The sequence below is a fragment of the Crinia signifera genome, chromosome 5 (genome assembly GCF_055691185.1).
Source record: "Crinia signifera chromosome 5, ASM5569118v1, whole genome shotgun sequence".
NCBI lineage: Eukaryota > Metazoa > Chordata > Amphibia > Anura > Myobatrachidae > Crinia > Crinia signifera.
The window spans coordinates 261,967,445-261,994,479 of record NC_139221.1 but is presented as its reverse complement, the minus strand read 5'-3'; the positions used below and the strand labels follow the sequence as shown (position 1 = coordinate 261,994,479).

At 45.7% G+C, this 27,035-nt stretch overlaps 1 protein-coding gene and 1 long non-coding RNA gene across 2 annotated transcripts in view; one reads left to right on the top strand and one right to left on the bottom strand.

The window, feature by feature from the left end:
* The window catches only part of SKAP2 (src kinase associated phosphoprotein 2), a 257,554-nt gene that overhangs the window by 15,195 nt on the left and 215,324 nt on the right, over window positions 1-27,035 (top strand). The window contains exon 2 of the mRNA XM_083188933.1: window positions 22,740-22,845. Within this exon, the coding sequence (XP_083045059.1) occupies window positions 22,740-22,845 (106 nt within the window). The remainder of the gene's footprint in view (window positions 1-22,739; window positions 22,846-27,035) is intronic.
* Window positions 12,073-13,271, bottom strand: LOC146079690 (uncharacterized). Its single transcript, XR_014474702.1, has 2 exons — window positions 13,190-13,271; window positions 12,073-12,250 (listed from the first exon to the last, which is right to left on the bottom strand). It is a non-coding gene; the product is annotated as an uncharacterized LOC146079690 (long non-coding RNA).

Below are 27,035 nucleotides of genomic sequence, written 5' to 3'. Positions count from 1 at the left end.
GATAGTGGGTGAGAGACACAGAAAGCGTGGAAGAGTGAGAGGGAAGGGAGATAGGGAGAGTGTGTGCGATAGAGAGGAGGAGTGAAAGAGATGGGAGAGGGAGCAAGGGGATGAGAGTCGGGGGGGTGAATGAGAGGGGAGAGTGGGAGGTGGGAGAGAGACAGTGGGGGAGAGAGGAGGGCAGGCAAGAGGGGACAGTGAGGGGGGAACCAAAGGGGGAAGAGTAAGAGGGGGGTGAAGGAGGAGAGTGAGTGAGTGAGTGTGAGAAATAGGTGGGGGAGAGAGAGCATTGGTAAAGTGTGCACGGGAGCAGCATCAAGATCCACATTCACTGCCTTACCAGTAAGCAAGGGCATCCTACTTTGTGTCCCTGGTTCCTTGTAAAGATGGGTGTGCTCATGAGGGAGAGGGGTGAACTTGTTATTCAGGACTAGACTGCCCAATGTCCCATGGAGGTGCCGCAGCTCCTGATGTGTCAGCGGTGGAACTAGCGAGTAGTAAGCACAGGTGCAAACATATGCTTTGGACCCTCACCAACCAGCGTTCCCACCACCCCCACTAAAGAAGACAAGACTGTTAGTAAGTTATTGCAATGAGTGCCCAGCATTTCCCCACATGCTCGCCAAATGTCTCACTAACATGCTCTCTCCACAGCAGCACGTTCCCCAATATACAGCTTCACTGCACTACATCCCCATTATATGCTGTATTACATTACATACTACACCACTGCACTACAGTCCCCTTATACACTGCACTACATTACTACACTACATCCCTCTATACCCTGCACTAAGGGCCTTATTCTGGTTCACTCCTCCTGGAAAATTCCTTTACAGAGAATATTTGAAAAGTCACATCAGTCCCTGCCCCAGCGGAGCTTATAATCTATATTCCCAATCCCTACCACATATACATGCACATACAGACATTCTAGGGTTAATTTGTTAGGAGCCAATTAACCTACCAGTATATTTTTGGATTGTGGGAGGAAACCGGAGTACCCGGTGGAAACCCACGCAAGTACGGGGAGAATATACAAACTCCGCACAGTTAGGGCCATGGTGGGAATAGAACCAATGACCTCAGTGCTGTGAGGCAGTAATGCTAACATTTACACCATCCATACTGCCCAATATTCACATTACATAACACATAGTGGCCCAGTCATATCACAAAGCGTGTATTGATCTATATTCACATTACGCAGTGCATAGTTACCCATACTCGCATTACACAGCTCATAGTGTCCCACAGTCACATGACATAACACATAGTGTCCCAATCACATGACATAGCCCGTAGTGACCCAGTCACATTACGCAGTACATAGTTATCCATACTAGCATTATACAGCGCATAGTGTCCCACAGTCACATGACACAGCGTATAGTGTCCCAATCACGTGACATAGCCAGTAGTGACCAAAGTCACATTACACAGTGCGTAATTACCCATACTCGCATTACACAGCGCATAGTGTCCCTCAGTCACATGACACAGCGTATAGTGTCCCAATCACATGGCATAGCCCGTAGTGACCCAAAGCCACATTATACAGTGCGTATTTACCCATACTCACATTACACAGCGCATAGTGGCCCACAGTCACATGACACAGTGCATAGTGACCCATATTCACATGACACGGCGCGTAATGACCCATAGTCACATTACACAGCACATGGTGACCCATATTAATATTACACAGCAAGTAGTGTCCCATGTTCACAACGCTTAGTGACCCATATTTAAACACACACACAGCAAAACACAGACAACCAGTAAACATTACTGACACCCCCCTCCCAACAAACATTACTGACACCCCCCCTCCCAGCAAAAATTACTGACACCCCCAGCAAAACATTAATGACAACCCCCTCTCAGCAAACATCATCTACTGACAACCCCCCTCCCATCAAACATTACTGACACCCCCCTGTAACCATTGCTGTCACCCCCCAGCAAAACATTAATGACACACACACACACACTCCCTCCCAGCAAACATTACTGGCATCCTCTCCATCTTCAGCATGACTTGCCTGAGCCAAGTCTGTGGTGTGCTCCTGTGCTGTGGCTGTTGCTCTGTGTCTGAGACTGCTGGCCTTGCTGGGCTCCTCCATTGCACACCATGTGACTTCCTGTTCAGGAGCCGGAGAGGTCAGGTGGCATTCTCTGTTTACACTGATGGGAGGGAGGAGGAGGGACCAGGGGACGGAGACGCCATACCCTCCAACATCTGATGGGCAAAATTCGGTACACATCCAGAAAGGGGCGTGGCCATGGGTAAAGTGGGTGTGGTCACTGGTAAAGAGGGCGTGGCCACCCCCTTTCCGAATGTGTACTGAGCATTTTTTTAATTGCATGACGTTAAGTTAACACACTGTATTCCCTCTGTTCTACAGTATTTAGGTACTGTATACTAAAGCAATGCACAGAGAATAATATTGTGCAAGGCAGAAAGCTCTGCAACATGTGTCTGTGTAATGCTGCAACAGGATACATGTAATCTGAGGTTACACAGAGAGCTGACACGCACGCAGCACAGTCATATACATCATCTGTTGCTCCTCGTTCTAACCCCCTAAGAGGACAAAAATGCAGAGAAAGTCAGTGTACACAGAGACATCCCCGCCAGACTCACTGTGATGGAACCGGGATGAGACCCTTCCATGTGAACTTAGATAAACTGCACACACACAACATGGTCCCTTCCCGGCAATGCATCGGGTCACCTGACGTCACTACTGGGCGGGGCTATATTAAAGAAGCAGATACCCAGTTGCTGTTGATAATCAGGAGGAGGGTGGACAGGTCCCTGACGGAGCCGCCTGACGTCAGCGCACCACCTGCTGACCGCAAGCGACGCACGCTGGCCGCAATGGAGCACTGGGAACGGCTGATCGCCGACCAGAGAAGGAAGGAAATTAGAAGAATGTACTGAAAAATCGGTACATCGGTACACTTTGATTTTTGCCGGTACAGACCGTTAAAAAACGGTACTGTACCGGCAAAATCGGTACAGTTGGAGGGTATGAGACGCTGCTGCCTGTCTTTAATATATCTAGCTGGTTGCATGACAGGGCAGCGCGGAGGAGAGGGAAGGGGGAGACTCCTCACACACTCACAGGAGATAGTGCTACCAGCGCTGCTGCTGCCTGCAGTGTCATACAGTATGACAGACTGCAGCAGTTAAAACACCCATTCCGACACCCCTGGGAACAGTCCGCAGGCACAATTTCTCCACAGCCCCGCTTCCTTCTGACATGTCCCGATTCCTCCTGCTGCTGGTGCCCACCGCAGTCCCACTTCCTCCTTCTGACCTCCGCAGCGCACTGCAGTCCCGCTTCCTCCTCCCTGAAGCTCTCTGGCTATAGGATCAGCTCCCCACAGCCTGGGTAGGGGCGAGGACCCAGGGACGGGGAGGACAGAGGGTGGGAGGATTTAAGGCTGCATCCAGCAGCGGGGCACTGTGTGCAACGCTGCTGCTGAATGACACACGGGGGAAGGGGTGGCCAGGGAGGAGTCACTGAATCTTTTACTGTTATTCGGCCTCACTGACGACGGCCTCCCGGGAAACTTCCCGGTAAATATAATGGCCAATCCGCCCCTGCTTGTACACAAAGATCATGATACATTACAATAGGACTGGTTGCGTCCATCAATAGTGATCTATGATATGTTGCCACTGCTTTAGCCACGTGTGCTTGTGTGGGTGTGCAAAAGAGATTATAATGATATTAAGATAAAGGTACTCTTTACCTAGAAGGGCGCCCATCGTGGTGATCGCGGGTACATTTATGTCTGGCCGCGACCGACGCGATGCCCGCGATTTCCCATTGAAACCCATGTTAAACATGGAAATCGCGTCGGTCGCGTCGCGGCCGGCCATAAATGTACCCGCGATGCCCGCGACGCGATGCACCCGATTTCCCATAGGAATCAATGTTAAATGGCCCGACCGACGCGATTTTACTGTTAAATGCCTCAATGGACCCGATGTGGGCATAGGAAACAATGTTAAATGGGCCACAGAGGCCAAATAGGCAACCTTGACTGGGAAATGGCCCCCCCAATTGTTACCGCCACCCCACGATCAACGTCAACCCGAAGCGTGGCGAGCGCAGCGAGCCCGCGAGGGGCGGCGGTACGCGTCCTCTGACCTTTTCATGCCCTACTATCCACGTCGGCGTGGAGTTGAGAATAAAATAGTGTGGCGAGCGCAGCGAGCCACCGAGCCCGAAGCGTGGCGAGCCCCGCGAGGGGACGCGGATACCTTCACAGGTAAACGCGTCCCCTCGCGGGCTTCACAGGTGTCCGCGGACACCTGTGAAGTCCGCGAAGGGACGCGTTTACCTGTGAAGGTATCCGCGTCCCCTCGCGGGGCTCGCTGCGCTCGCCACGCTTCGGGCTCGGTGGCTCGCTGCGCTCGCCACACTATTCTATTCTCAACTCCACGCCGACGTGGATAGTAGGGCATGAAAAGGTCGGAGGACGCGTACCGCCGCCCCTCGCGGGCTCGCTGCGCTCGCCACGCTTCGGGTTGGCGTGGATCGTGGGGTGGCGTTAAAAATTTGGGGGGACATTTAAGGGTTAATTGTGCCTATTTGGGCTCTGTAGCCCATTTAACATTGATTCCTATGGCCAAATCGCGGGCATTGAGGCATTTTACATGAAAATCGTGGTCAATCAGCCTTTTTAACATTGTTCCCTAGGGGAAAATCGCGGTCATCGCGGGCAGCAGATTTTTATGTACCCGCGATTTACCCGCGATGCCCGCGATGACCGCGATTTTTTACCCCCGACGCCCGCGATTCCAATCGCTGGCGCCCTTCTAGGTAAAGAGTACCAAGATAAATGCAGGGCCTGATTAGGGGTTCAAGTCATACTTGTCTACCCTCCCAGAAAAGCTGTCCACCGCATCCCCCCCCCCCCCCCAGCCTCCTCCTACTTCACTGGTTAAATACTGCATTTGTGGGTGTACGTGGAGGGGGTGGGGTTAAAATATGCAAATCAACATAATTTTACCCCACCCCCTCCACATACACCCGCAAATCGCGGAAGTTCTAGTGATTGGGTGCTGGGCTTGATGATGTCAGGCTTTGGCCCTGCCCTCAAAAACACAGAATATTGGCAAGTATGGTTCATGTTGCCCTAGGCTACACATGTAGTGTTGTTAAACACACGTGTATGGGCACTCAGGGACTCACCATTTATACTGCTCATTCAAATGACAATGTTTGTGGCATGGGAAGAAGGCTTTGACTTTATGCTGCCCGGCTGGCACTGTAGCACAATGTACATAAAGTAATGGTTCCATCAGTAAGTTACATTGGTACAACCATCTGGCAGTCGCCATAAGAACTTTACCCCCCACATAGTACATCGGGACAGGTGATAGCTAACAAGCATGGAATAAAGTAGGCATACATTTTACTCCTCGGCTGTCACCTGCAAGCCCCACTGAACAGCAGTCTAATATTTATTAGGCTGCTGTTCAGTGGGAAAAAAACAGCAGTACTGCATTAAAGTGTTACTGTTACTAAACTATCATGACAGAAGCCATATAAGAGTCATTTGTCCTGTAAATGTGCATCGGGCTTTCATTATGCCCTATTTCCACCCTCTTCCTGCTGTGATCAATCATTTCACAATTTCCTGTAGAATACTCCACAAGCAAAGTACTGATTAACTGCAACTTGTAGGATTTGTCAGCGTACTAGCAGTCAAGTTAAAAGAGACTGACGTCAAAATGTATAGTGACTAGTAAGCCCGATTGAAGCAAAAGCTTTGAAAGCTAGTCTGCTACCTTCTGTGTATGTGCATGTGTGAGAAAGAGATGTAGTTTCACTCTCTGCCAGCAGATGGCAGTGTTTCTGAGACTCACGGACACTAGACATATATATATATATATATATATATATATATATATATATATATATGATAAGATTTCATAAATCATTACACTAAACACAATCTGGATAAAACTATATTTGTAAATAGAACAGCATCATTAATTTATTATCAATTAAAGATGATTGAGAGGAAGTAGCATTTGTTAGTAAGTGTGTTGCCTAAGTAAACCAGCAAGCCTTATTTTGTCTTTGCTTTTCCGGTAGGGACATTGACCTTCGAAAAATAACTACTGTAGCTTATAGCATGTAGTACCCCTGGCTATTACATAACCAAACAAAATAGATCTCTATGGCAGTTTCCCATTGCAGTCCAGGTTTGTAGGATATCCAAACTTGAGTCCAGATGGTTAAAACAAAATTGACTGAGGAGCTAATTAAGCCACCTCTGCTCAAGCTCAGATATCCTTAAAACCTGGACTGTAATGACAGAGTTTGAGAAACTGCTCCCTGGTTTAACGATTTGTTAAATTTGCCTAGTGTCCTGCATCGGCTGAGAGGCTCACAGAAATCGCTGTCAGAAGGGGGCAGGATGCGATTTGGGCGGAATCATGTCACCAGGGCACTGCCCTTGACCAGCAATGACAGTAATATCAGCATTGTGTAGCGGGAAAGGTCACAACGATCTAATTTTGCCACACTTCATCCTTTCACATTGAGCCCGCCAGCATGCCCCCCCCCACACACCATATGCTATGCCACGCCTTCCCGTAATAGCAGCCTGGCTGCCTATCTGACTAGTTTACTCTCTATGGACAACAATGATAAAGATGGCACCATGATCTAACTAATTGTAAGTTTTAGAGCCTGATTCAGACTCCTATGCGAACTGCGAATTTACAGCCTAAACGATTATTGATTGACTGCACATGCACACAGTATGCAGTGCGCATCCGCGAGCCATCTGCACTGCAGGTATTTAGGGGCGTGCCACTGGCATTTTGTAGGCGTTTCCCAGCAATTGGGAGAGAGGACCGCTGACATCATCAGCTGCCTCCTTCTCCCCACGGCCTTCGCAGCCCCGAGTGATTCCTGGCTCACTCAGTGCTGCGAGCGCCCTTAGTTCATCTGTTACTCTGTTGAAGGTTAAACTTGTCGGCGTGACCCCCATTTCTATGTCAATCAACCAATGTAATAAGAGTATGAAAACATCCATTTTCTAATTATTACAGTAAAAATAATGTCCCATATTAGTAGTTGTTACACCCCACCCATATACTAATAATATACTGGAGAGTTCACTGCATTAAGATGAATTAGTTAATTTGTAGGGATGGCCATCGACCATCGATGATTCGAAATCATCAATGGTTCATGGCTGATGTCGAATACTTTTGCCATCGATGGGGGAGAACTAGATGGTTTCTCTCCATCAATGGAACAGCAAAACAATGTTTGTTTTTTTCAAAGTGCCGGGACACGGAGCATAGCGGGCACCCAACACCCGCGAAGCCATGCCCCCCGTATTTTGATTGGCCCACAGGCCAATCAATCAAACACAATGGATAACCATCGATATGTAAAAATATCTATGGTCATCCATTGCATAGTTTAGCACTATCGATGGCCAGTTGCAGAATGCCAGTGGCAACCATCGATGGCAATGGCAATGATGACCATCCCTATTCATTTGTTCCAGGATTATCCTTGCCTTGTGGAAAGGAGTTATCTTGTTGATTAACACAAGTTTTCAGGTAACTTGCTTTAGTTAGATAAAGCAACTTAATAATGGAGATGACTGTCTGAATCGCCTGGGATGAATGCACTCCTGAACATTTTTTACTTACTATGGGCCTTATTTTGGTTCACTCTTTCTGACAAAATCCTTCTTAGATGGACAAAATTATGTGCACTGCAGGGGGGCAAATGTAAAATGTGCAGAGAGAATTAGATTTGGGTGAGTTATTTTGTTTCTGTGCAGGGAAAATACTGACTGCTTTATTTTTACACTGCAATATAGATCTCACTTTGAAGTAAAACCCCACTCAAATCTAACTCTCTCTGCACAAGTAACATCTGCCCCCCTGCAGTGCACATGGTTTTGTCCATCTAAGAAGGATTTTGTCAGAAAGAGTGAACCAAAATAAGGCCCTATATATGGTATTGCATTTTTTAGTATCCATTTTTTTAAACTTAAAAAAATATATATTTATTGACAGTTTGACTTTCATCAAAAGAAATCATAAATAGTAACATGTTCATATTAACATACAATTTTGTTTTAGGTTTAGTATATCTCTATTGTACATTATATTCTACTCTGAGAAAAGAAATGCCCCAATTAAGCAAAAGCTGAGCTTGTAGACCTGATTACTATAAATACCTTTGTAATATATTCCACATGACTGTCTTATTCATTTCAAAATCCAGAACATTTTAATGAGCATGTGAGCTACATATTGAAATTCCAATGAAATGAGTAGGCCATTGAGACAAATGGAGTCCACTGCATTGTTAATGACATTGTTACTACAGTATTGTAGGAAGACAGGGGAAGGGATGTGGATCACTAGGTCAACAGTGATTAGTTTGACTATAAATAGTCAACAGTGAAAAGGTTGACACGTGAAAAAAGTTAACATGCACTAGGTTGACATGGACAAACGGTCGACACAGACCATATGTTTACACGGAAAAAGTCAAAAATGGAAAATATCGGGATGAGGTTTTCACGGTTTTTATTGGTGTCTGTGTCGGCATCTGTCAACATGGACCTTCAATTAGTGTAATACATACCCTCGCATGGCGTGGTGTGTTGCCCATTGTCATGTCGATCTATTGCTTGTGTTGACATTTTGTCAGTATTGCATTAGTGCATGTCAACCTTTTACCTGTTGACAAATAGTGGTCAATCTATTGACTGTTGACCTTGACACTGTCAGTTTATGAGAGTGGTGAGGCTGACGCAAAAATGTGAGACAGTGGGCCAGATGTATCAAGCTTCAAAAAGTGATAACATAGAGAGTGATAAACAGCCAGCCAATCAGCTCCTACCGGTCATGTTACAGGCTGGGTTTGAAAAATAACAGATATGAGCTGATTGGCTGTTTGTTTATCACTCTCCGTTTTATCAATTTTGAAGCTGGATACATCTGGCCCAGAGTAATGATGTCAGCAAGGGAGACTGGGCAGTAGCTGAGAACCTGGGAGGTGGGCAGGTGGTCCAAAGTGAGAACAGCGTGGATTGCTTCTGAACCGAGAGCGGAGCGCCAGCTTGGCTAGGCATTTTAACCGTAAGAATGAGTCTCTAGTGACCCGCATTGTGACATATTGCAGTGCACACTTTCTTGATAAATAATTATTGAGTTGCAACAGCCCCATCAACCTCATAAACAGGTAATCTCACCTGATTGTTAAATCTATTAAGAAATTCCATATTAAATACACTCTATCAATACAGAGACTTTGTTGCACACATAACTTGTAATATATCTGAAAGCTGCAGTGTTCAAAATGCAATACTTGATTTTATATTTACAGTATATTAAAATCTACAAGTGTCTGCGCTAAATTCCAGAGGGTCGAAACCTCCACCTTTCAAATTCCCACCTGTGATTATCTGCCTGAGTATTCATCACTATATAAACACGTACATTAAGCATAAGCAGTTTATCTCAGCACTTATGAATGTCTGAGGTGATCATCCTATTTCATTTTAAAGCTTTTTTTCCTCTGCTGTATTTTACCCAAGTGCTTGTGGTACATTTTATCTCTCTTTTCACAAATCATTTCTCTCTGTAATTGACACTAAGTAATTTGTAAATGGTATGTTATCACTTATCGTGGCTTAGATCCTACCAGCTTGTATTAACTGTTCCTTTAAGTAGACCAGTACATTCTCCCTCTGGAGGGAACTGTAAGGCAGTCAAGATTGTTAATTTAAACAGTAGCTATACAAATATTGCTATCTATTTTCCGAAGGAATGTTGTGTTAACAATTTTGATACTTTTTTTTCTTATCTAAGCTAGACTTTCCTGGTTAACGTGATTCTTGTGCTAGTGTTACACGACATTTTTCTGGTAGGTGTTGCCAAGGACTTAAGGTGCATACACACTGATAGATTTAGCAAACGATCCAATCTCCTTAACGATTTCCTCAGAACTTCTGGACAAACAATTTGGTGTCAAATAGTGAGCCAGTCAGTCAGCTTTACCATTTATCATTGTGCATACACATGAAACGATTGGTACACATTGCTAAAGATTGGTCTATGATCTTTCTGCATGCAGGAAAGATCATCGACCACTACCAACAACCGGCGGGTACGCGCATCGTCATATACAGTATATTGTTCATAAACAAGGAACCATTTGAGCGATTGGCCTTTTCAATCGGTTGAGAATGCCCAGCTCTTTTGCCAAATCTATCCGTGTGTACGTACCTTAACTGTCATTTTTTGTTTCATTTTGTTGTTTTTTTTGTTACACAAAACTGTTTTTATTACTATCCCCTTCTAACAATAAAGGTGTATATACTATGTGAGATTTTGGATAAGTACAATTTTGGCTATGCGATTTCCCTTGAACTCCAAGAAGTCCAGAATCAAATAATATTGACTATATTTATTTAAGATTTTGACTATATTTACTTCAGATTTTGACTATGAAGGATTTTGCCTGTACTAGAACATTAGATTGTACACGATATAGTCAAAATCGGCTTTCCTGCACAGTCTATTTTTTCTTGCGATGTAGATCCCATGGGGGTGTACATCGGCATCTCAAACTCTATACACACTGTGCGATTTGTGCACACTGGGTACATACACCTGTAGGGTGGTAGCTATTGGCTAGCCAATTACACGCTAGCCATTTACCCTATAATGGTGATAGCTACCCACTAGCCAATTATCCTATTAGCCCTGATATGCTAGAAGGGGCCAAATCTAATCAGGGATTTTGTTTCACCTGCCACAGGCCAAGGTGTTGATAAGTGCCGTCTTTTCGGGGCAGCGGTGGTGAAAACACATAGGTTTCACTGAACATGTGTGTTTTCTTATTTTACAGGAGATATAAATGGATATCACATACAAAATTATAGGAGAAACATCATGAAAAATCACAAAAAACTATTTTTGCTTCCAGTGTTTCATTGCACCTAATTGGACATCCCCCACAGTTTTGAAGAACAAACTAGAGGGGCAGATGTATAAGGCATAGGAGAAAGATACAATTGAGAAAGATACAGTATCAGTTTTTTTGTTTTCAAACGCAGCCTGTAATATGAGAGAAGCTGATTGGTTGGTACCTTATCTCTCTTTGTGTTATTTCTCTCTCCAAGTTTTGACAAATCTACATTATTGTGTGCAGCAGATTCAGTTGTCGTGCTTGTTATACAATGCTATTCCAACACAAACCCGTGCCAAATATAAATTGCTGCATATGCTTTACCAGGTGTTGCATAATGCTGAATGCGATGAATACGTAAATATGAGATTTTGTATTTAACTGATCAAGAACACTTTGTTAGTCCTGTGCATGTTTTATTATGTGATTTGATTTGTTTATATGTCCTATACTGTATAGAGATATTACACAATGGGGTTCGTTCTGCGTGATCCGGTGATGTCAGCTGCCTGCCACCTGCACCCACATCACTAGGGCCCTTATTCTGATCGGTGCGGATATTCCCGCATTCTTACGGTGCGGTCCGCACGCCACGGTGTTTTGCCGCGTGCGGCCATCGTCCGTAGAAACGCCCACGTGTCCTCCGCATTCGGACGGACTCACTCTTTAAGAACAGGGCGTGTTTACGGACGACATACAAACCATGCGTGTGCGGGAGAAACACTCCGATTCTGCACGGTATTACTGAGTATTACAGAGTATGCTCGGAAATACCGCATCCGAACGGGAGCCAAGCGGTGCTACCGCCCGTAAGCGGAGTATTTACGCCAAACAACCCACTATTATGTCAATTCTGCAATACATCACATGACCCACTTATTCAATTACCTATCCTCATAAAAAACAGCTTATTTGGAATTGGAATCAATTAGATGCCAATATATCCTTACAAGCATGCCTAACACATCCATTGCACACATTAACCCTTACAGCAATGTAAGTGCAATGGTTTGTATTACACCCTGTGTAAAAGATTATAAACAATCTACACATATACTGTTTCAAGTGCAAATAAAACCAACAACTGTGAACTTGCATAAAGAATTTATTTTAAATCAACATTAACATAAAAAATAAAATATAAAATATAATAAATCAAAGCAGCAGATCGCGGATGTCCTGCAGGTCTGCTAGAAGGAGCCTTAAATGTTGCTCCGCTCGCAGGACGGCCCCACGCACCCCCTCATCTGCCGGTGTGGTGTCATCTGTGGGCATGTCAAAGGGGCAAAAATTAGTCATGTTATTCATGCATACATTTCACATACTGCGACATAAATTGCACAAATGCTAGGTGACATGTGTGTATATATATATATATATCTATCTATGTAGAGAGATAGAGACACACATAGATAAATAGATATGACACATACATATATACATACATGCTAACTTATTTACTACATACTGTCTTTTTTGGCCTCTACCCTTTACTCTGCAGAAGACATAACAGTCATATTGTTTCTTCTCAGTCACAACCCACCCATGACTAACCAATGACAAGCATGTCATGGCCTCCGTCAATAAGAACTTGTCACAATCTGCTCAGTCTAAGTTCAGTGATGGTTCGTGGCATGGGAGTTATGCAAATGTCAGGAATGCACAGTACACATCCTCAAAATCATAATTCTGTCTAAACCAACCTACAATTCTGTGAGGGCAAAAAAACAATCTGAACTACAGGGGGTGTTTAGGTAGAGGAGGCTCCTGGGACACTGGCAACTTCTGACTCCATTCCAAGGTAGGCCGGCCCATACTCCATTTATAGCATACATCCTATAGTTTAGAAATAACATTCACCAACAATATAGATTCCACTATTTGATGGGTCATAATCAACACTTGCAGCAGGTGAATTTCATCCACAAATGATCCACTCATCCCTTTACTCCAGGATCCTGTTTAACTACTACGGTTATGTGGCAGTCAAAATGGAGCTCCAACCCATCCCACAAACCTGTGTAATTCAGAGGTGTCCTGGATGAAAGGGATGCCTTGGACACCCCATCTAACCCGTACCTGTATCTGTAGCTACCCACTTTGGGGTCTATATGAATAGTATGGGCCAAAAATTTGTTATCACCAGTGCTACATAACAAATACCAGTACAACTACTTCATTAATGATGCATTATGTTAACATACCGATCTGATGGTACTCCGGGGCCTGGCACGCCTCCTCCCCCTCGTCATCAGACTCCTCCGGGGCAACCGTGGCCTCCTCAGCCCCCTCCTCCGCCAGCTCCTCTGCCACAATAACCTCCTCCTCCAACTCCTCCTCCACCTCCTCCTCCTCCACCTCCTCCTCCTCCTCCTCCTCCACCACCACCACCACCTCCTCCACCTCCTCCTCCGCCACCAACACCTCCTCCTCCGCAACCAACTCCGCTTCCACATCCTCCTCCACCACCTCCTCACGCACCTCCTCCTCCTCCACCACCATCTCCTCCTCCTCCACTTCCTCCTCCTCCACCCTTGCCGCCACCTCCTCCTCCGGGTCTTGGGCCTCCTCCTGGCCCAGGGCTGCCTCCGCCTCTTCACGGGCCTGTCGGGCTTGGGCTCGTGCTGTGTGGTAGAAAAAAAAATCATGGTCAATGTCGGGTCATTGGGGCACATGTATTAATCCATAACAAGACATACATGGAAGGGTGATAATGATGGCAAACGATGCAGGAAAGTAGCTCCTTACTGTTCATGGATTCCAAATTGTGACATGTAAATTATTATGTGATTGTTAGTAATTTGTTCACACATTACAACCCAGGCATTTATCAATGTGTAACACATATTAGATCTGGCACATTGTATGCATCAGAATCCTCAATGCTATGGCATTACATATAAAAGCCACATGACTGCATGTTAACCAGGAAGAAGCACACATAACAGTCTATGGACTTTTAAACCCATGGACACCCAGTTATCATGAGACACATTTTATTGTTTATATATGCTATGTTGTAAGTGCGAAATTTCATAGCTAAAATACTCACAATCAGCAATTTCGCTCCTGAGTTGCTGGAGCAGCTGGGGCTGGCGCCTGCGGAGGTCCGACCACCGCCTCTCAAGCTGCCCGAGGGACCTCCGCACCCGAGTGCGGGCGTAAATTCGGCGCCCTGCCGCAGCATAGGCCCTCCGCTTATGGCGGTTTGTGATAAACGGCCCCGCACGGCCCAGCCTTGTCTCCATGACGGAGACAAGAACCCTCAGCTCCGCATGTGTGAAGGGTTCTGCCCTTCGTGTCTCCGCCATGTTGACAATGGCATCTATCAACCAATCAGGTGGTGGCATTGGTTGATCACAGTTATTTGTGTTAATAACTTTATTGTTCATCTTTACATGAACAGCGTGTCTGCGCCAACACAAATGGTGACAAATTCGCATGCCTTCAAAACAGTAGTGTTGATGTATGGCAATGAACAAATCTGATATATATAAAACACAGTGTGTATGCACTTAGCAAATCCAATGACGCCTCGCTCCGCCAAGCAACGCGTGCTATAGCTTAGCAACGCCTAGCTGTACTTAGCATTATTTACTCTATGCATCTATGTGTATGCGTACATTTATGTGTAAAAGACACATACACACACTTGCAGGTATCCTGAGACCAGCATTATACACCAGCCCTGCCTGCCTGCCTGCCTGCCTGCCTGCCTGGCTGCCTGCCTGCCTGCCTGGCTGCCTGCCTGCCTGCCTGGCTGCCTGCTCCTTGAAATGTTGAAACATGTGAATAAATTCTAATAGCATATATATATATATATATATATATATATCTGCAAACAAATCAGACATCAACACATGAAAAAATCCCAAACACATTACAGAATAAATCAATGTACTCACCAGTCATCAGGGATAGTATCAACTACAATAATGAAGATATAACAAACACATAAGATCCCTTGAACAAGGTATAATAATTAGCACCTATATTTAACTTCCCCCAAAACTAAGCACATATGATAAATATCTCCTATTTCTTTGCCATTAGGAGGGCAGGCTGGCTAATTTTCGTGTTGTAACACTGACAACTAACACACTGTACTTATTTGAAGGGCTGATTTTTACAATAATTGGTGTGTTCTGTCAACTCGATAACATGTACCTGAAGTATCTTTGCGCCACAGAGTCCCGCAGCTGGTATCCCCTCCGGCATTCAGGGGCGCGGGATGGGCGCATGGGCGGATCTTGCGGCTCAGATGGTACCTCCCACTCATCAAAGGGTATCTCACGCCGCACAGCAATGTTGTGGAAAAATATACACAGGCCCACGATCCTCGACACCATTTCAGGCGCATATTGTAAGTCACCACCAGTGCGGTGGAGCACTCTAAATCGACCTTTTAAAAGGCCAATTGAGCGCTCCACCACTTGCCTGGTGGCAACATGCGCCCGATTGAATGCCTCCTGTGGGCCCGGTGCTGGGTAGCTGTACGGCGTAAGTAGCCAGGGCGTACATGGGTAACCGGAGTCACCCAGAACCCACGCATCACGGCCTTCCAGCTCTTGGAGTCTTTGCCATATCCCGGTTTGTCGGATGACATGAGAGTCATGGGCACTTCCGGGAAACTTCGAGTTGAAGGCGAGAATCTCCATGGATGGGCCACATACCACCATCACGTTCAGTGAGTGGAACAATTTGCGGTTCCTATATATCTTCTCACTTCGAGATGGAGGCACAAATGGTACATGGGTGCCATCCACAGCCCCTATCACATTAGGGAAGCCAGCAATTTGATGGAAGGCCTGCTGGCTTCTGCGCAGGGTCTCGGTGGCAAATGTCATGGCCATGAAGTGCCCCTTGCGCCTGAACATGGCCGACGTCACACGCCTCAGGATTCGGCAGAAGGCCGGCTGAGATATTCCAGCAAGTACTGCCACTACTTGTTGGAATGATCCTGAGGCGCAGAAATGCAACACCGCCAGCAGCTGTGTGTGAGGCGGAATTGCTGTCGTGATCCCGTGTAGAGGTTCCAGATCGCTCTGAATTAAGGTGAGCAGATCCAGAATTACATGTGGCGGTAACCGGTACCTAGTAAGTACCTCATCATCGGGCATAGCAAACAGAGTCACCCGTGTGCGATAGATTCTAGCATGTCCTGGCCTCCTTGGCCGACGAGTGGGGAGAGCCGCAAGTGCCCTTAGCCTCCTCTCCATGTAGCGCATAATAGCTTCAGCAACCTATAAAGAAATGAACATAAATACTGATGCACCTATGCACATAATGGCCATATCCCACTACAAATAGATTTGTAGCCTTCAATACGTACAATAGATGGCCGCCCCGTGAAATCCCGCAGATCCATTTGACTCTCTAATGATGACACAATAATATGAACTCAATACACACCGTCCAAAACACACAGATAAAGGTGTCAGCATTTTTTGCCGACATCATGTACTATGACACATTTCATCTATTGCTGGGACATGTTGTCCTGCAATAGATGAACCCACACAGGTTGAAGACCTGTGAGTGAAATAGTGAACATGTGACATGTTGCAATAATGATACACCACTTTGCTGGCCCAACAATCTGTAGTCAGTGAGGCAATGGTGCATACATTCATACACTTACATTGTTAATGGATATCATATCTACAAGGAGCATGGAAGAGCTTACCTTAGACCCTGACAAGTCCAGATCTGGAGACAAATGATTCTAGCAGGAAGTCACTATTTATAGGGCTCTCACATGTGTGGTCTATAACAGTAGAGATGAGTATTGCATGACTTGTGGGCTGGATTCTCTAAGGGATTGGGCTACTTTTAGCTTGCACTAAAACGCCACAATACCACAGTAGTCATGAATGAAATGTCATGTCATGCTAGCAAATAGCATGTGTATTGTGCAATAGTCACAGGTGTATCAGAAGATTCTATGCAATGTTAGCATTGGTGACCAGTATTTCATGTAGAACTTTCGCCAGGTTTTACACAATGGAATTTCCGCCACCGTATGCGGCGCGAAAAAACAGCGACGTACGCTCACGCACGGAACGCAGCTGCCGCTGATGTCCGCCAAACAGATTACACAAACAGTATATAAAGGTGTATTAGAAGGTGACAATGTTGTTGCTAACATGTCTGGATCCCAACCAGAGGTGGACCCAGTGCTGCAGCAACTATTTGACCAGATGGACTCCAGCACCACCTATGTGCCACTGCACATGCGGCCAGTGGGTAATGAGGAGGCTGCTGCCCCTTCTACAGCAGGGGAACCTGCACCTGACCATTCTACAGCAGGGCAACCTACACCTGGCCCTTCTGCAGCAGGCCAACCTGCAGCTGGCTCATATCCACCATCAGCAGAATTGTTTGGAACACAACAGGGGACTTCACAAGGTAGTACCATGGCCAGCACTTCAAGTGCAGCGACTGGTGCCAGGGGGCGTGGCCAGGGACGTGGCAAGGGGCGAGCCAGTGCAACAGCGGAACCACCCAAAAAAAATAAGGCATATGAAGCACAGGAGCTGGCCATCCTGGTTCCCCGAGCACGTGATTGGATAGAGTGTCCATCCGAGAAGCTGACACACACACGCAGATGGAAGATTTGGGAACAGATAACGGCAGAGATTAATGAAGTAGCGCCACAAGTTCGTGAGACGGACCATGTGAAGAAGAGGCAAGTTGTTTTGTGATACATGTGGCCAGTAATAGCCAAGTAATGATTGAATTGATGCTTAGATGCATTTAGCAAATGGGCCGTGAGGTTGTTACGATACACATACATTATTGCCATGTTCTTTCGTTGAGAGTTAGAGTAGGGTGATTGTGAATGTGTATTGTAACGGTTGATATCATAGTTGCATGTAATATTATATATGGGACATTAATCACATGTTGTAATATGTAGCACAGAGCAATGGCTGCAACAGCTAACATTGGGAGTGACATGTATTAATATGTCAACTTACATTGCAGGTGGCAGGACTTCAAAACCAACCTGAAGAGGAAGATGACCAAGCGGTGGGAACACAGCCAGACATCTGGGGCCGGCCCCATGCCATCAGGGCTAGAGCTCACCCCCCTGGAGGTGATGGCCGAGAGCTGTATATCAGTTGAGGAGATCAGGGGGGTGAGCACGATGGATAGCGAGGCCCCAGCTGAAGTGTTTGCGTCTTTTCTGGAAGGTAAATATTGGTCATGCCATAAACTTGTGCAAGTAATTATCGTAGAATGTCTCCTAATTGTGTTTATCTTTTCCCACAGACACCCCACCGCTTGGTGACGACTCTGTTCAGGAGGTGGAGGAGTCCGTGCCACCTGGCCCCAGAGGTAGGCCTGTGCAGCAGCAGGCATCGGGCCAAGTCGATTTGGCCGCCTTGGCCGAGGTGCTTGGGGACATCAACCAGCAGGGAGACTTGGCATCAGAACGGGTGCGTAGGACCGAGGAGATCCTGGCGAGCTTGGTCAGCACCCAGCAGTCCATGGCTGCGAGCATGCAGGCCATGGCTGCAAGTGCTCAGGTGCTGGCCGAGCAAGCCACCCGCCAAAATGATCTCCTCCTCCACCATAATGAGCTTATGGTGGAGCTGGTTACCAGCAACAGGGTCCTAATGGCATCCGTTTCTGGTGCATTACCACCGGCAACACTCCCTGCTGGCAGGAGGGGTAGACCAGCCAACCCCTCCACATCATCTGCTCCACCTGCCCCAGCATCTGGCCGTCCCCGAAGAGCTGCTGCACAGGCCAAGGAGCCTACCAAGGCCAAACGTGGTCGGAAATGAACTTGTGGCTGCATTAATCTCCGCCGTTATGTGTTCCCAAATCTTCCATTGTGCTGTGTGTGTCAGCTTCTTGTGTCCAATCACGTGCTGAGGGTAACCAGCTGAGCCCTTGCTTCATATGTCCTTTGTGGTTCCCCTGTTGCCCTCTTTTGCCTGCCATTACTGTCAGCTGTACTTGAAGTGATGGCCATGGTACTATCTTGTGAAGTCCCCGGTTGTGTTCCAAATGATTCTGCTGATGGTGCATATGAGCCAGCTGCAGGTTGGCCTGCTGCAGAAGGGCCAGGTGTAGGGTGCCCTGCTGTTGAATGGTCAGGTGCAGCTTGCCCTGCTGTAGAAGGGCCAGCAGCCTCCTCATTTCCCACTGGCTGCATGTGCAGTGGCACATAGGAGGTGCTGGAGTCCATCTGTGTGCAATTATATTTGTTTTGTATTATTATTTATTTTGCTGCATTCCTGCCATGTTGTTTATTGTTTGTATGTATTATTTTATGGTCATTGCATCACACTGGCATTGACTGTGACATGAATATAAATAAATGTGTTTACTTTACCCAAAATGTGTGGTTTCATGAGTACATGTCAAATACACATGTGTATTGCTAGTATTAATATTCTGTCATGTCCATTGTTAGCAGTTTGAAAGTGTCTGACAAGTACAGCATATGTGGGGGACTAGTAAGGTTTCCTTGAAGCAGCAATGGTTTCAATTAAAGCACTGACAAGCGGCCTATTAGTGAGTAATGAGTAAAGGAGTAGATTCTATTAGGTTCAGGTGTTAATGGTTGTAGTCATTAGGCGTACGTTCGCCTACCGCATGAACGAGTGGTGTCCGCAAAGCAATAGTACACTTGTGGACACCGCACATTTCTGCCCTTTTTGATCGCGTGCATTCGGAGTGGTTTCCGAATGTACGCCCCCCAACATAAGTGTACTCCCCCGTGTCCGCCCATGTTTCCGCCCCGTTTTGCCCACTTTGAAACTACGCCCATGTGTCATTCCGCATGACGCCCATAATACGCCCCTATTTCCCGAATGATAGCGGTGAACAGTTCTGGACGGGATCTGGCCGAACTGGTACCGAGTCAAGGCGTGGCACATGCGCGTTGCGTTCTCCACGCATGCGCAGACGCCGTAAAGACGCGATCCGAAAGTATGCGGTAAAGTCCGCGTCAATCAGAATAAGGGCCTAGGTGATATCTATGTGAATGCCCAGCATTTTCATGGGAACACCCATGAAATGCTGGGTGTTCCCATGGACTATCGCCGCCCCATGCCCCCTGCCCACAATCTTTGGTGCGTGCACCCGGCAAACCGTCTATTCGCCGTGACTGCATGCACCCGGTGTATGCTCATGCGCAGAAATGCGGCTGCACATGCGCAAACGCCAAACATTGGTCCCCATGTGAACAGATTGGAGTTTAGTTTCCTTTAAGCCTTCTTATAAAGTAATTTACAGATGTAGGTGCCCACATCTTTCCCCATCTATCACCATGGCTTGCTCCCGTTTGTTGCGCAAAATTCGCACCCGCGGCTCTGAATCGCCATGCTGTGATGTGCATTTTTATGACCAGCAGGAGCAAAATAGAAGCATGTACATAACGGCGAGATCACAAGAGTAGCCACACTAGTCACACATGGCGATTGGCGCCAGATAGATGTGCACGGCTAGATCTGTATTTTAAGTGTCAACTATTGAAGACCTGAGGGAGGTAATGCATTCCGTGTACATGTAGAAAATGAAACCCCAAGTCTGTTCCAATTTGCACAGTAGTTGGTAGGTGGAGTTTAGAGGAGGTCAGCATATAGATATGGTTTGGTGGGGGGGGGGTGTTCTTATGGCCCATTTATGTAACTAGTGCAGAGGATATTTTGATTTCAACACTTTTGTTTGTGAAAGTTAACACCCACCCTTGGTTACTTGACAGTTTGGTGTTGGCTTTATACGTGACGGGAAGGAATAGTAATAGTCAATGAGCGGAATGTACTATCATCCGCAGCCTCTCTACGTCGCAAATTGCTGCCTACTGCATAGATAATTATTGCATATGCACTAACATATGCGATAATAATTGCAATGGACAGCTCTTGAGTGCTGCCCTTTGCAATGCACCCGGGGATGTGGAAGCGGGTCCCCAGCGGCTCCCCAGCAGTTCCCCCTCCTCCCTTACCTGGCCAGCTGCTGCTGCAGGAGCCTTTTGCTGGTCACATCCCCTGTCACTGTAACCCACTGATCGGGTATTAGTGCATTTCAAAATGCAGTAAAAACCCAGATAACTGGGTTTTTACTGCATTTTTGCATTAGTGCATCCCGCCCATTACCTGTCTCTAGATCTCCCCACCAATACATCGGCTAGGCTGATTCTACAATTCAAAGTATAGGGCGTTTATTTAAGGAGAGCTCAGGTAGATTGTTTAGGAAATTTATTGATGCTGTGCAAGTATAATGGTAATGGTACACTTTTTCCATTACTTAATACATTGGGTGAGCTGCACTAAACGTAAAACCCCCAAGATCTATAGCAGTTTGATATGAAGGAAAACCTATACGCTGGGTTTTCGCTGCAACCCCCACCCTTCAGCAACGATGCACCCCCCCCCCCTCACCTGTGTCCAGGCAGCACAACAGTAACCTCCTCCTCCCTAGCCCCTGCATCCCCTTACAGGTGCAGGGGGAGGAGGCGGCAGCAGCATCAGCTGGGTAAGGGAGGAGGGGGAGCCGCCAGGGACCCGCTGCCACATAGCCGGCGCAATGCTATGCAAGAGCTGTCCTTTGCGATAATAATCACTTATGTTGGGGCAAATGTGATTGTTATCTTTGTGGTAGCTGGCGATGTGCGGTGGAGAGGGGCTGTGTATGAAAGTACATCCCGCCCATAAAGAGAGTGCAAAAATAATATAATTTTTCTAAAAAATCTATGATCAAAGTTCTGCTTTTGTGGTCAAGTGAGAATGCAGACACTTGTGTACCGTATAGTGCAAAACACAGATTGTTCTAATTATTGGATTCACTCCATCCCCCAAAAATATCAATTAAGTCCAGTAGAGTCAATCAGGCATCTACTCTGAGGTTGATGACATCCACACCAAACATAGATTTTTACGCACAGACATGCTGCCAACACCCCAGAATAAATATAAGGACCTGGGTTGTCACAGCTGGATGAGCTAATCATAAAAACTGTGTGAACATTGATACAAGAGCTGGTGCTAATGATAGATACTCCCCAATTGTGAGTTTTAGCGCATGTTTGTGCTTTCATAGATTGGGGGAAGGTTTGGGTGTTCTAAGGATACATTTTGATAGATTATGAATTCAATTGAATGCATTATAGGCCTGATTTAGAAGCTGCTGCCCAGAAATAAAATAGACACTTACTGAAGCTATTGCAACTCATTAGCAGCCTATACCCAATAGCAGGAAACAACATCTGTGACCAGGGGGAAATACATTCGATGGTTAGATGGTGGGGAAAATTGACTATGAGTTCTAATTCAGATGTTGCTATGGGCAACCAGATACTATCTATTATTTTCTAGAAGGTACTAAATAAATCAGAAGTGGATTGTAATTGGTTACCCATAGCAACATCTCATGTCAAATAGAACTTTATCTTAGTAAATCCCCCCCCCCCCCCCCCCCGGTGAGTGCTGGGCTGTGAATCTCAAGATCGATTGGGTACAAATGAGGGCATTTTAGTAAGTTTCTTAGATCTTAGTAAATTTCCAACTTAGAGGGCACATTTTTTTTTTAAAAAAAATGCATTTTTATTATATGAATTTTATTATATAAATGGATAATAAAGCAAATTGTCAACAACTAGATTTACGACCGGCAACTTAGCACAATGGCTTCATGATTAATGTCGTCATAATCATAAATACAAAAACAAAACTTTTCTGTGATTAAAATTCGGAATTCTTTTTTTGTTGTCGTCTGACTTTACTTTTTCTTTTCTAGAATTGGAAGCTTTTCTCTCTGATACCTTAAAAGCAGAAACATTATCAAAAAAGGCCAAAGAAAAGAAGGAAACCCTTATAAAGAAAATAAAGGATATTAAACTTAAGTACGTATATGTAGATGTTAACATTATATACTTACAATGATACACACGCAAATATATATTTATGTGTGTGTGTGTGTGTGTGTGTACAGTGTTGCTGTTTTTTTATTGTTTTGTAGTTACCAAATCAAACACAAGCAATTCATGTCACCCAACCTAAACATTTGCATTGGCTGCTGCTCCCTATCATGTATATGGCTTTGAAGATGTTTCCAAATATGATAATTAATTCCAATCATCCATTATCTGCATGTCGACATTATCCAATTTCTGACATTATTCCTGACACCTACAGATAAGATGTGCACACATATTGATTAACCTAATGCAAATTTTATAGTCCCAGCACAACAGGCAAATATCATTTATGTAACAATTTATATATAAAAGGTGTCTCTAGAACAAATGTGTCACTTCTCACAAATTACCACTCCAATACTGACATCTTCAGTGTCTATTCTAAAAAGCTTTTAACCTTAAAATATAAGATGACAAAATTTAAAAAAAAAAATATATATATATAGAAATCAAATTTGGGTCGTGTAGAAATACATATGTAAAGTTTTATAATATGACTAAATATATCTATATATATTTCATTTTAAATGTAAATAGAAATAAGTATGCACATACCTTGGAATATTGTCTGCCAGCAGCAAGAGGAGCCTCGCCCAGTGGTGTCACAAGGGGGGTTGGCTCACACTGGGGGGACACCAAAATACTAGCTCCTACCCAGTGACAGAAACCGCATGCTGCATTTTGAGCAACATCTGGCTCCTGTTTTTGTGTAGAAACCGACATTGCAGCCTACTCGTGTGCAGCCTAATCGCGTGGGTGGCAGGCGGCCCTTGGTGGACACGCAAGGCTGCGAAACTCGCAGCCTTGTGAGTCAACCAAGATAAAGACCAAAATGTATGCAATTGAGTTACAGTATTATGATTGCACCTCCATCTCCCCTCCTCTCGGTCAGCACAAGTGTTTCATGCAATCTCTAGCCTCCGCAATTGCAGAGCTGAATGTTGCATGCAGCATGTGAGGAGGGGCAGAGCAGCTTCTGGGAGGGGGCCCCTTAAGACAGGAGGCCCAGGGGTACTGACCCCCTGGGCCCCGCTTAATCCGGCTCTGTAGTACTGTACATTGCAGAGATCATGTAAACCCCCACATTTCGTGGATTTTTTGTCTATAAATAAATCAGGAATAAATGTGTGGTTTGAATTATTGGCGAAACAAAAATCACAGTGGGGACTCCATGCAAAAAACTTAAGGTCAAATTCCACCAACGAAAATGTCAAAATATTGCAGCCAAAAGTGGAATGACCCGTATATATATCTAAATCAATTATCACACCTTTAATTTCTGACTACCCCAAAAAAAGGTGTTAAAAAGCTGTTTAGAATTTTCCAATTCATTTTCTGACCACCTGCTAAAGCTGTGCTCATAGTGGCTACTATCAGTGGAACAGGAGGCATCAGTCAGAAATTCTCATAGGCATATCGTTGGTCTAAAATACAAACTGATAACAAAGATGTCTGGTGCTGTCTAGGAATAAACATAACACAGCCTATAGGAGGATCTAACCCTATAGAAGGATCTAACCCTATAGAAGGATCTAACCCTATAGAACAGTGGTTCCCAACCCTGGTCCTCAAGTACCCCCAACAGTGCACTCATTATCTGGCCCCTTTTTTAAAATTCCACAGGTGGAGCTAATTATGTCACTTGTGATTCTGTGTGGAGACCTGGAAAACCTGCACTGTTGGGGGTATATATTGGTTTTGTTTTATATCCTTATAGAGGTATTATTACATTTACAATCTAGACAGCATTGAATGCCTTTGTTTTTATATCTACCTACCTGTGTGTGCGTATGCGCAGACTCCCTGTGCAAACGCCATCAGCGAATATCACACGGGCAAAGGAGGGAGGGGGGTGGGAAGTAGGTGGCATCAGGGGAACACCCAGCGTTTTATGGGTGTCCACGTGAAAAAGCTGGGCATTCTCCTGGGAATGCTGGAGTGGCGTTGCCTGCTTGGGCGACTGATGTCACATGACGAGGATCGAGGATCAGTGGCAGAAATAAAAGTCATTTTAGACTGACTTTCAGAATCAGAATCAGCTTTATTGGCCAGGTATACTTGCGTATACTAGGAATTTGTTTTATATCTGATGGGTAGAGAAATCATTCGATGGTCGGCAACAATCGAATGATTTTTCTCCCCTTTGGCTGCCTGCAATGGGATTTGTTCTTGTACACATTCCCCCCGCATGCTAGCGAGGGGATGCGGCTGGCTCATGTGGAAGTTGACGTTCGGTGGGGCGGCCGGTGGTGCTGACCTACTCCCTAGGCTGCGAGTATATGCAGCCTAGCAAACAGGTCTGAATCAGGCCTTAAGTTGCTCGGTGTGCGAATGGATGTGTACGGGTGCACATCTGTTCTCATCCATGCAAATATGTCCATAACTCTTCGTACAGGCTCACTGCTGAATGATTTTTACATAGGGCACAAGTCCTTGCAGGCGCTACATAGCCTGAGAATTACTCAGCGCTGCCATGAAAAACAGGCATATCCAGGCTGAAGCTGATGTCACAAACCCTCCCCTAAGCCGGCTTGGTGTGTTCCCCGACACTCCCAGCATTTTTTCCGGCACGCCCAGTGTTTTTCTTGCCACTACAAGGTTGTATTTCTGAAAGGTGGAAAAGGTTTCCGACAGCATTGAAGGCTGTCAGTTTTGAATCTCTGTTGTCGGAAATGGCCAACGATTGTCGAATCTGTGTCCCTCCAGCTGCCTCTAACCTTGTCTTCAGCATTCACAGAGCCGGCTCCTCTTAGTGGCTCTTCTTCACTTCAGCTGCAGTGATGGCATGACATCACATACACCGTGCCAGAAGAAGAAGCCGCTGGGACAGACTTTTCTGTTGGAATTATTGTTCAATGCTGTGGTAAAGGTGGAACTCAGCCCCACCCTGTTCTCCCTCACTTTAACCCCTGCTAATGCCTCTGCCTTTAATCAAAACACACTTTATTTATTATTTATTAACAGTTTCTTATATAGCGCATACATATTACGCAACGCTTTACAGAGAATATTTGAACATTCACATCAGTCCCTGCCCCAGTGGAGCTTTCAATTTATATTCCCTACCACATTTACACACACACACAGACATTCTAAGGTTAATTTTAGTTCGAAGCCAATAAACCTATCTGTAGATTTTATTTTTGGATTTTGCACAAACTATTACAGGGTTGCCTACCCTCCCAGAATGGCATTTAAATTACCTTTTTCTGACGATCTCCGGAGGCCAAAGTGTCATCATTGTGTCGTTAAGCCCCGCCCCCTCCGCGGAGATTGTCAAATTGAGGCACTTTCCTTCATGCGGCGGGGCTTAATGATGTCATGTTTAAGCCCCGCCCCCGAACTCCTGCTGAAAGTCTCCTCTCCGGGTTTCTCCCGGAGAGGAGCTTTCTAAAGTCGGCAACCCTGAACTATTATAAGACTTTGCCTTACAGGAAAGGATAATCTTTAATTATAATGTTACATTACTGTAATCATACCTCCCAACAGTCCCGATTACAGCGGGACAGTCCCGATTATCAGGGCCTGTCCCGCTGTCCCTCCCGCGGCCAGCAGTGTCCCGCGGTGAGGGGGGCTGTTGGGAGTCCCCCCTGTCGGCTGCTAAGCAGCGGGGAATAAACGCTGTGCGCATGCACACAGCGTCTATTCCCGTAGCCAGGGGGCTGGGGGCATGGCTAGAGGCTCACAGAGCCTCTGGGTCATGCCCCCATATTGGCAAAATGGGGGCGTGGCCTAGCGGGAGAGCTGCAAGTATAGGCCACTCCCCCAAATTAGGCCACATCCCCCGAAATTTTCAACGCGCCTGCGGCGCTTCAGCTGCGATTCAGCTGCGTCCCGCTTCCAACTCCTCCACAGTTGGGAGGTATGCTGTAATCAACAGTACTGGCAGGTGACATTGGAATACAAGGTGTGTAAATCACTTCAAATGCTTTAATCTGAAATTGAAGTTACACTTTTGGGGTTGGGAAAAGTTGCTGTATACTGAACGATCCCAACCCCAAAAATGCCCCTAGCCCCATTAGGCAGAGACAGGGCTAGTGGTAGGGTTTTTGGCATCCCCTTGCAAAGTAGAATGTCTTTCTGTGAGAATGACTGTGCAGGACCAATGTTGAGGT